The 11,820-nt window shown below is 46.0% G+C and overlaps 1 protein-coding gene across 1 annotated transcript in view; it reads right to left on the reverse strand.

The window, feature by feature from the left end:
• Positions 1–11,586, reverse strand: part of PGM2 (phosphoglucomutase 2) — a 252,015-nt gene extending 240,429 nt beyond the window's left edge. Inside the window, exon 1 of the mRNA XM_069202119.1 lies at positions 11,429–11,586. Coding sequence (XP_069058220.1) covers positions 11,429–11,500 — 72 coding nt within the window. The 5' untranslated portion in view covers positions 11,501–11,586. The remainder of the gene's footprint in view (positions 1–11,428) is intronic.
• Positions 11,587–11,820: the final 234 nt, after the last annotated feature.

Here is an 11,820-nt window from a genome sequence, read left to right on the forward strand (position 1 = left end):
TCAATGGCATGGGCAGCGCAGGGCCCTCCTGCCCAGCACCATTGGAATGCGCACTGTCTGCTTAAGACAGCTGAGACCAATACAGTAGCAATGTTCCCACTGGTCAGCCCGGTGGGAACATTGTAATATGCTTGGGGGGATGCCACCGGTATGACGGTGGCGTCCTCCCCACAAGTTTGGTGGTCAGCTCGTCCAACTGCCAAACTCGTAATCAAGCCCTTAGTGGCCAGTTTCTTGGGTCTAGTTACATTAATGCTGAGAGAAAATAATAGATCTTTAAAAAGATATTGGAATATGAAAGCATTCTAATGCCAGCTATCCCATAATCAGAAGTAGTTTCCCTCCCAGATTTACCAATGGCAGAGTGATAGTCAGACCTTACAGCAGTGGTCTCCAAACTTTTTTATGCCGCACCCCCTCCCCCCCAGTTGAAAAAGAAAAATCATTGGGCCCACCTCAGAATTTTTCACAATTATTTTATAAAGATGGTAATGTTTAAATATGTCTAGACATATTTAAACATTGCAGTGAAGTAGTTACCTTTTTAAAAGTGCAATAACATGTTTCTGCTTAAAACAAAACACTGTTATCTGTGTTCTTTTGGCCAGAGCCTGGCGCCCCCCCTCTGGGATCACTTGAGGCCCACCTAGGGGGGCCCGCCCCCCAGTTTGAAGACCACTGCCTTAGAGGGAATACCGGGCTGAATTCTAGTTGAGTCAGGGTAGTCCCCCACAGTCTGAGATGAAATTATAGAGTAATGACATTGAAGTAACAAGGCACCCAGCTCTGAAACAACTAAATCAAGTCCTTTAAAACACAATCTTTTAAGCTCAGGATAAATCTGTAAATTGAAGGGTTTACAACGTGTCTAAAAAGGGCTGCATGCACAGTGAAGTAGCTGAAATACAAAGGGCTTCATTACAAGTCTGGCGGTCACTAGACCGCCAGACTCACGGATGGTGGTCAGACTGCTGCCAGAGCGGCGGTCCAAGCGCCACATTACAACCATGGCGGTAGGGCCGCCAGGGAACTGCCAGCTCTGCCAGGATCAGACATCCCAGCGGTCAGTGCTGCCCTGGGGATTACGACCTCGTTCCCCGCCATCCTTTTCATAGCGTTAGCAGTGCAGAGGTCCCCTTGGCCAGCACCACTGCAATGCTCACTGTCTGCTTGGCAAAGGTGGTGGTGCACCCTGCAGGCTACAGCATTGCTGCCGGCTCGATTACGAACCAGAGACAAAGCTGTAGCCTGTTTCCACTCAGGCTTCCACCTGCTGACCTCTTAATAACTATGGCGGGGATGTCGCCGCGTAGGCAGCAGCCACCCTGTCAGGAGTTTGGCAGATTTCCAGTCCGCCAGACTCAAAATCGGATTCCATGTGTCTAATTGCAATACAAAAACAAACATTGGCAAAGCCAATATTTCTGTCTTTTGCATGCGGCATAAATGCTGAGACACAGTGAATATGAGCCCACATCGAACATACCACAGACCAACACACCTACAGACACCCTTGTTCACAAATTCTAACAGACATAAATGGCAGCACTAGTTAATGTCAGTGAGGACCGCAGCACTTGCATGTCAGCTGTTAACAGTTATTGCAGTCCGGATCTTTTTTCGCTTCATTCAGGGACTTGAACTAATTACTTTACCAATTACAAATGCAGGACCACAAGTACAAGAAAAAATACTGGGACCCTATAACATATTCACGAGTGACAGTTAGGAAGACAGACTATCGCCATCCTTTACAAAACACTTTTAGAGATAGTTTACAGGGCAAGAAGGTGTTTGCCTCTGAGTACTATATTAAGTAAACTCGGGAACTGGGTGAAGGAGCCACAGGTAACACGGGCCACTAGGCGGCTCTGTACGTGGATGGATGAATGAAAAGGAACTAAACACACATTTCCTATGTATGATTTGACAATCGACTTGATTTTGCTTTCCCACGTTAAGGTGTTCTAAGTTTTTGGTGTTAACGCTCACCAAAACAATTGCTTCCAGTAACAAATTCATTCATTTTCTCTGCTCCACTCATTCAATTTTAAAGGCGCTATTTATCTTTCAATTAAGGCACAGAGCGTTCTATGAGATACAGTGCTGCAAATACGCAGACACCTAAAGCCAGCCAATAAATAAGCACTGGAAAAGCCTATTGGACAAGCTTGTGTTTCGAGTCGTGTTATGACAACACCATTAAAGAAAAACCTGCTGCATAGAAAAAACAAAACCAAAGAATTGCTTTCTGTATACAACGAAATAATTGATTCAGTGTACTTTTGAGATATAAACAGACCACGAGCACTACAATTCATGGACTCAATAGTAGATGGAATGACACACACAAGGTGAAAGAGGGGTAGGTGAAAGAGGGGTATATTTTGAGTGGAGTCAAAGCATACTCAATAAATCACTTGAAGAATTGATAACAAGTGGTCCCGTGCATGTGTGTATTGCCACACCAGACATGCAGAACAGTAACGTTTGATAGAAGAGCTGCATCAATTTAAACAATTATTCCCAACAGATACCTTGTCCTACTTCCCGACTATGACTTTAGAGGCATACTAATCTAATTGCTCAGTGACAGCAACCACAACATCTCTGGCGAAATTAACCTCCTCCTCATCAGCTTGCCCTTTTCCCTGCGAGATAACGTCTTGAACAGAGGATGCAATGGCTTAACCTTTATTAGTGGAGAAGTGTGACTCAATGGTTAGAGCGGCAGACCCTGAAGCAGAGATCTGGCTCAAGACCAGGGTTCAAGTCCTGCTTCGGCAGGTCTTGGGCTCAATTCCCCTTGACCAGATAATTCTCGCATCGGTGCCTAATCTAATTCATGGGTCCCACTCTGCAACTCTGGGCAATAGCTTGCTTAATCTCCACAACGGCCCCAACAGCGCTTGGATGCCTAGCTTCACCCTGGGGGTGCTCAGGAGTGGGTGCCTCACAGGGAAAAGCCAGGAGGGGTTCCATAGCGGTACGAGTACAGCGCCTTGAGACCCTAACGGGTGAGTAGTGCGCTATACAAGTGCTAATTTACATTTATTATCTGGTATCATTTCAAATTCAAATGTGCTTAGAGTTTCTTTGAATACCATAAAGAAAGTTTTTTAAAGAAGGAATATTTCGGAGGTGTCCATTTAATGATATGCGCCTGTCTGTTTGAAAATGACAGAGGAGACAGCTACACTTAAACCAGGGGACACATGTAACAAAGTTCACCAAAAAACAATGAAAATTGCATTATATGGTAGAATTCAGAAACTGTAAAGGTTATCTAAAGCTCTGCAGGGATCAAGCCCATTGAGAAAGTTTTAGCAATAAACGAGGCGAGGGAACAACCCTTTCAGATATCTGTCTAAAAAGGTAACGCCAGAGGTCCCTCAATCAGGGAGGTCACTCTTTTTTGATGCGGTTTATAGTAACATTTGCCAACATCTCGAACTAAGGTGTATCAGTCGGACGATGGCTCAGGGAGGGCACTCTGCTAACATCTGGTGCCACCTAGTGGTCTCCAGTTCAAATTGTTGCAGGGCAAACTCAGCGTTCATTCTACGGAGGTCTACTGGGTTCCATTAATTGGACAACTGCAGCACGAAGCACTATATAAAACAAGCCATTATCACTCTCATCCTGTATAGCAATATCACACAACCGTGTTCACGCATGAAAGCAATGACATCATACGCGATGATCATATGATGATCAAATGATTGTCACAAAACATGGGAGAAATGGTTATAGAAAGTGATTATTCGGGCCTTTAGTACACAATAAAGTAAAAACAGAAGTTATCTGAATGCAAGGGAGAAGCTAAAAATAGTGCAGCGAGAGCAGTGGCACAAGGGTCCATGGCTTACGAGGGACCAACTGTATTCAACACCCAAATAAGGGGTTGGTGGGTCCATTTGCAATCTGTGCATAGGGGTCAATGGTACCTCTGCTCCGCCGCTGACTGGATACACCGATATGTGGCGCCACACTTTACGCCTTCTCTAGTATACGAACAAGATTGTTGCGTCTGTATTTGGAGATTTTTAGTACTGTTTTATATAACTATGGTCACAAAGCAATATTTAAAAGAGTAAAAATCTAGATGTTGAAAGCTACAGGGCTACTTGTAAGGAACTGTGTACATAGTTCCGCGTTTCAAAACTCACGAGACAGTCCTTGAGGTGCACATAACACAGAATGAATACATTAAGACCCACAAAAAAGCGGAACTGGGCAACTTCAAGTTTTCCATCAAATTACAGACTACTATTACAATCTAGTGGAGTGTCTGGGAGAGGTGGAGCCCTAGTGGCACCAGTGCACCACCTGTAAATGTCTTGTCGCACACCACTGCCCCAGTGTGCATCACCACTGGCGACAGCTGAAGCCAGCAACAAGCACTGGTAAAGCCAATGGGCTTTGCCCATACAAGAGCCATTGGCTTTGCCAATGTGTTTTTCCAATGTTGTACGCAGCTGTTCAGCATGGCTAATACTTAGTGACGTGAAGTGTCATACAGTGGAGTGGGGGAGTACAGTGTTGTTGTCTAGATTTGCTGGAGTAGAGTGCAGCAAAGTGAAGCAGGGTGAGTAAAGTGTCATAGAGTTGAGTAGAGGGGAATAACGTTAAGTAGTTCATTGGCAGTGAGTGTTTTGGAGTGCAGTGTCGAAGTGGCGTAGAGTGGAGTGGAACTGGGTGGAATAGGGTGGAGTGGGTTGAAGTGGATCGAGGTAGTGAGGTGGATTGAATTGGAGTAAATTAGGCTGGATTGAACTGGGGTAGAGTGGGTGGGTTGGTTTGGGGTGGACTGGAGTGAAGTGGATTGGATTGGGATGGGATGGAGTGGGTTGGGGTACAGTGGGTGGAATGGAGTAGAGTGAGGTAGATTGGAGTGGGTTGGACAGGGTGTGGCGGATTAGATTAGATTAGAGAGGGCTGGATTGAAATGGGATGAGTGCGTGGACTTTGGTGGGGTGGGCTGGAGTGTGGTGGGTTGGAGTGGGTGGTGTAGTTGGATTAGGGAGGGTGAAGTGGGGTGGATTGCACTGAGGTGAGGTGGATTGGACTGGGGTGTACAGGACTGGAGTGGGATAGACTGGATTGGATTGGGTTGGTGCGAGTTGGGTTAGAGAAGGGTGGACTGGATGGATTGAATTGGGTGCAGTGGACTCAACTGAGGTGGGGTGGATTAGAATAGAGTGGCGTGGATTAGATTAGCATGCACTGGAGAGGTGGACTGGGTGGTGTGGATTAGATTGGAGTGGGGTGGATTGAAATGAGGTGGGTGCATTGGAGTGCGGTGGACTTGACTGGAGTACAGTGTGTGGATTGGAGTGGTGTGGATTGCATTAAAGTGGGGTGGATTGGAGTGGGTTGAAATGGATTGAGTGAGGTGGACTGGACTGGAGTGGAGTAGATAAGATTATAGAGGGGTGGATTGGATTGGTGTGAAGTGGATTGTACTTAGTGGGGTGGATTGGACTGGGGTGAGGTGGGGTAGATTGGATTTGGCTGGACTTGGGTGGATTGAAGTAGGGTCGACTGAAGTGGGGTGGGTTGGATTGAGGTGGGTGGATTGGACATGGTGGATTGGAGTGGTGCAGATTGGAGTGGGGAAGACTGGAGTGAGTCAGATTGTTTTGGTTTGGAATGGATTGTGGGGTGGACTGAAGTGGAGTAGATAAGCTTATAGTGGGGTGGATTGAAGTGAAGTGGATTGTAGTGAGTGGGGTGGATTGGATTGAGGTGGCTGGACTGTATGGGGTCACTGGACTGGATTGGGGTAGGGTGGACTAGGCTGGAGTGGGTGGATTGGAGTGAGGGATTGGACTGGAGTGAGGTAGATTGGATTGAAGTGGGGTACTGGATTGGGGTGGTTTGGACTAGAGTGGGGTGGGGTGGATTGGACAGATTGTTTTGGATTGGAGTGGTGCAGATTGTTTTGAATTTGAGTGAGACAGATTGTTTTGGATTGTAGTAGGGCAGATTGTAGTGAGGCAGATTGTTTGGGATCGGAGTGTGGCAAACTGTAGTGGGATGGGTTGGGGAGATTGGAGTGTGATGATTGGGCTGAGTGGTTTGGATTGCAGTGGGGTGGACTGAATTGGTCTGGGGTGGATTGTACTGGAGTAGATAACATTATAGTGGGGTGGACAGAAATGGCGTGAAGTGGATTGTAGTGAGCGGGGTGGATTGTACTGAGGTGGGGTGGATTGGACTGGAGTGGGGAGGACTGGACTGGAGTGGGGAGGACTGGTGTGGGGTGGACTGGATTTGGGGTGGATTGGACTGGGTTGGGGTGGATTGGGATGGACTGGAGGGGGGTGAGGTGGATTGTTTTGGATTGGGGCAGATTGTTTTGGATTAGAGTGGGGTAAATTGGAGTGAGGCCGATTGTTTTGGATTGGAGAGGGGCAGAGTGGGGTGGGTTGGAGTGTGGTGGATTGGAGTGGATTAGGGTGAGTGGTTTAGATTGGAGTGGGGTGGACTGCATTGGTCTGGGGCGAATTGGATCGAGTAGGGTGTATTGAAGTGGAGTAGATAAGAGTATAGTGGGGTGGATTTTATTGGTGTGAAGTGGATTGTATTTAGTGGGGTGGATTGTATTGGGTGGGGTGGGCTGATTGAAGTGGGGTGGATTGAGGTGGGTGGACTGGATTGGAGTAGGTGAACTGGATTGTGGTGGACTGGAGTGGGGTAGCATGAGTTGGCTGGTCTGGGTGGATTGGACTGAAGTAGGGTGGATTAGAGTGGGGGGGTTGGACTGGGTGGGGTGAATTGGATTGAAGTGGGGTGGGTTTGACTGCATTGAGGTGGACTGTAGTGGGGTGGTTTGCAATGGAGTGGGGTGGTTTGGACTGGAGTGGGCGAATTGGAGTGGTGCAGACTGGAGTGGATTAGAGTGGGGCAGATTGTTTTGGATTGGAGTGGGGCAGTTTGGAGTGAGACAGATTGCTTTGGATTGGAGTGGTATGGGTTGAGAGGACTGGAGTGTGGTGGATTGGGGTGAGTGGTTTGGATTGGAGTAGGGTGGACTGAATTGGTCTGGGGTGGATTGGAGTGGGGTGGGTGGAGTGTCCTGCAAAATTATGCGTTGAAGCATAATTTCAGAAATTACACACAAAAAAGAAACAATGTTGCTTTGCAGTACCTGGAACAAGATAATCCTCATCTTTTGAGAACAGCGCCCACGAGCAAAAACAACAGAAAACACGAGTGCAAAGTGAGAAAAGAAGTCTTTGCAAAATAAAAGAAACATAACTATAGAAAATAAATATTTGCATGCAATTTTGTTTGCCCTGCTGGGCACGTTTTTTCCAGTCATACGACTTTTGTTTGCATGGCACTTAAAGTTAATAAAAAGAACAAGATAGATCCTCAATCCTGTAGGGAGCACTGGACGGGCACAGATTAAGTTGAATTAATCTGTGCTTGGTCCCTGCTCCACTGTAAGGAACAGATGTCACATTTGCAGTGTGCTGGTCAATTGGAACCATACAAAGAAGAAGGGCACTGATACCAGCAAATGATAAACTATGGGTGGTCTCCAAGACCTTTTTTGTAAACAAACGTATCTTGCTGGCGATACACATGGGCAAGCTCATGCAAATGCATGATCGACCCTAAAAACAGACACTGCCCTTTAAGACTGTTCAAGTTTATTAGTATTGCTCGGTTAATTAAAACCATTGCAACAATAAAAGCATATAGGACATTACAATCAAAAATTAAAAACACTCATCCATTGCAAAATTACAATCAAAAGTGCAGCACTGCTAGTTTACTGTCAATTCATAAATTTGCCATCAACAATTTCAATAAAATTATGAAATGTTATATAAACAAATGTGCATACTAATACAAAAGTATGTATTAAATGGTCACCAAAGTATGCCATTTAAGGAGGCTGCTGCATATAAGATCTTCCTATTCTCTCCAGTGGAAATTCCTTCCAATCCATAAGATGCAGGCGTAATTCGTTTGACACAGTTAGAACTAGTCATCAGTTCCCAAATGCAGCCCTCACTGTTACCCGTCACCCTCCTGCAACGTAGCTGCTATAGCAGTATGCACCAAAGTTTGCAAATTGCCAGCGAACAAACAAGTTTGTTAGTTAATTAATACTGTAAACAACATGAATCGATGATCATAGAATTATACATTAAAAGGAAAGAAAAACTGAAGGATGCCATAAAAAAAAATGTTGATAAATGCTGATGCAACAAAAATATTCAAATATACATGTGGTGATTCAAACCCATGCCACCTACCTAAGCACACAGCTCAGATAGGAAAGTGTGATCTGCAGTGTGGAGAAGTTGCCTGCAAAGCTCTGCATGGCTGAGTGTGTCAAGACTGCTATAGGTAAACATACGTCCAGAACTACTATATAGCAGGAGCAAGCCCTCTTCATAAAACTCGTAAACAAACACTATTTTCTTCACAGTGCCATTAGTTTCTTTTCGACCTTGATGAAATATCTCATGAAACGACAGTTCAGTACGACAGTCCAGTTGTGTCCATTGAAAAGAAACTGGACAGAACTGTCTGCCTACATGCCTGGATTCCTCTTTGATTAAGGAGAGGCTGTAGCATTGCTTTCCTCTCTGCCAGTAAATCTTTACAGATACATATCAGGTTCAGTAGGTCTTCTTTGCCCTTTCCACACAGCCGGCAGTCTGTTGCAAGCCAATTACATTCCCATGGGGAAAGATGTAAGAGTAAAGGTAAAATGCCTAGTCAGTATCTCAAAATGTGTTCCTTTAATGAGTTGGAGTAGCCTATGTGAAAATAAGGTTGCAGTTCGACCTTGACATAGCCTTGCAACACGATCCAGCCATGGGCTCTGTTGGCTAGTCAGTGCTTAATTTGAGCCAGTGGTTCCCGGTGCTCAGTACCAGCACCTAACTGTGAACACCGTCACTATGATAATCTGCCACATGGTGGCACTGTTTGTGTAATTTAAAGAGGGGCAGAACAATTGTTGCTAAATATATATTATGCATTAAGAACAACTAATTTCTGTCTCCCAAGCTCTTCTTATGCCTTTGAGGGGCTAGAATAGTCTGAATGTTCCCACTTGTAGGAGTGTGATGGTTAGTATTTCTGTAATTGGCAGCACTCGCAGGGCGATGGGTGGTTCAATACACAGTGGCCTCCTGATGAGGGCCCTGGTACTTATTTCTTTTACAAATTAGGCATTCATTCAGGTTGTAGGTGGCCCACGATTGACAGCTGTAGAGTTCAGGCCAAACACAGTGCAAATTTCTCATGGTGGTTGTCTGTGGGCCATAAAGGGGATTGGAATACAAGTTCATCCAATCCTTGGCCTTTCAGCAGAGCGCACTGCAATGGTCAGGTGTGCGGATTGTAATTATGTGCATAAGTGTATGAAGGAAGGTAACAGATGTAAATATATAGACAGGGGGAAAAAATTAAAGAACATGCAATGCGTGCAGTTAAGTGGGTGCATTGTGTGTGTAGGGGGGAGTTGGTGAAATAAAGGAGCAGCAAGCCAGTCCGTGCAGGAGCAAGCGAAAAGATGCTGCTGACGAAAAAAGAGCTGAGATTTGAGACATGCAGATTGACTGCTAAAGAAAGATATGAAGAGAAAAAGAGCATAAATGTCTAACAAAGAGCTTCCAGAGGGGAGTAGTGTTAAGAGAATAGGAGTGCCTGAGACTGCAAATGCCTTGCTCCTTTCACAGTACACAGTAATGTTTAAGTCACAGTCTGCTTAAAAAGTTTAGATCACTTGGGGTGTGTGTACACACACATGCCTATACAAATGTACAGGCATTTAAGTGGGATGAAAAAATTGTGGGGTTCACTAAAAAGGGCCTGGCCTATGAAATTATGGGCTTTGCCCAACCCTGTAAACTAAATGTCTGCGATTCCCATAGGTTGCCACACAACCGGTATTAAGGTGCTTTTCACAGCTTTCTGGTATTGCATACAAATATATACCACGTGACATACACCTAAAAGTAGTCAAGACTATTGATTTTGTCAAGATAAATAAGGAACAACAATGATTTTGCTGAAAAGCAATTAAACACTGATGATGTTTCAAATCTGAAATTGTAAGAATGAATTAAACATTACTGCGGAAGGAGTAGTGGTCTTCAGAATGTCTCAGTCACTCCTGTTATGTTCACTCTATGTTAGACAAGTACACCCCTTTTCTGCACATCCTCTATCTGCATGCCTTACGCCTCATCTTTTTCCTCTTCTGCACCATCTTTTCACACTTTTCTGAATACACTTTCTTGCATCTCCTTCTCTTCACCACCCCACAACCACAAAACGCACCCACTCGCCTGAAAGAACTGCATTTTCTTTTACTTTTATCTTGCCAGTATTTTAGGAACTACAGACCTTCTTTAGACACATTTGCAGAGAATCCTAATTGCAACTGGAATATGTTACCGCCCTGTGTGCTCTGCAAAGGCACCAAGCATTGGATGACCATCTATTCTGAACACCCTTTTGACCCTTCAGTCTGAATTCCAACCTCGCAGTCGAGGCCCATTATAAATATCTAGAGGAAACAGTTCAAAGCATGCACTATACAAGAGCAGTGTGCTAAACTGAAAAAAAAATACAAAAATACAACGTGTGGGAAGTAGCTAACACTTTTAGGAAATGCAAGTTTACGTACATGATGTTAAATATAAACAGGAACTAAATCGCTGATGTCGATTACATTAACGTTTTTATATTCATTATTCAGAAATCAGTGTTTTTCCAGTAAAGTGAAAGATGATAATGATATGAGGGCAAGTGTCCGTTTTCAATTACTACCAGGTCTGAGAACCAGCCGTGACACACACATGCTCACAATCTTCATAAACGCCGTGGCAGGTTGCCCCGACATTTGCATATGTGCCCCCTCCACACAAACATCACGTCTAAAGGCGCTGCTGTATAAGTACAGACGTGACACCACTCACTGCATGCATTTCGTTAAGTTCTACAATGGGGCATTTAAGAAGTAAACTGCTTTCTCCGTTTTACATTGCGTTCAGCCCATGACCCCAGAGTTAATGTGAGATACTCCGTTACGAACAGGGGGACACACCCCACGCTCCGTGCCTTTGAGCGTCCAGCGGACTGTGAATGCACCAGCTGGCTCGTGTACCGCTCTGCTCTGTGTCTCCACGCCGCCTGCGTGCACTGACTGCAAGCCGGCTGTGGTGCCAAGCTGGCCTTGTGATGGCTGCGGGCAAGGATCGTAGAGGGCCCTCCGGGGAGTGGGGGCGTTGGCACGCTCGGCCGGGAGACACGGGAATAGGTTACTGCCACAGCAACTGATGATGCCTCTCGAGTCCGGGTCAGGCACCGCCTCGGGAGGAGGAGACGGCAGAGGAGACAGCCACGTTCATCCCTCCGCAAGGCTCCGATCTACCCCACAGCTGCTTCTTACCTTGTCCCATTTCAGCCAGTCTTGGGCGGCCTGGTCCAGCGCAGCATCCCCGGTGCTCTTTCCCTTCTCCATGCCGCTGCTCCTACCAACCCTTCAACCCGAGAACCGCTGGCAGTTGGAGGAAGAAGAAGGCAGCTTTTTCCGGGGGAGGGACAGTGACATCCATGCCGCTGGGAGGGGCTATGTACAGCCCTGCCCAGCTCAGCCGAGCGAACCGAGGGCGCAACCATCACCCGGAGGAAGGAGGGTACTTGGGGAACACTGCGAGCAGGGAGCGCGCGCAACACGCTGCTGAAGGAGCAGAAAGGCCGACCCAAAGCTGCACCAATGGAGCCCACTTAGACTTGAGGCGATACAATCAGTGCAGAATTGGAGACAGGGCACATATCGCC

This window comes from Pleurodeles waltl, chromosome 1_2 (genome assembly GCF_031143425.1).
Source record: "Pleurodeles waltl isolate 20211129_DDA chromosome 1_2, aPleWal1.hap1.20221129, whole genome shotgun sequence".
Taxonomy (NCBI): domain Eukaryota; kingdom Metazoa; phylum Chordata; class Amphibia; order Caudata; family Salamandridae; genus Pleurodeles; species Pleurodeles waltl.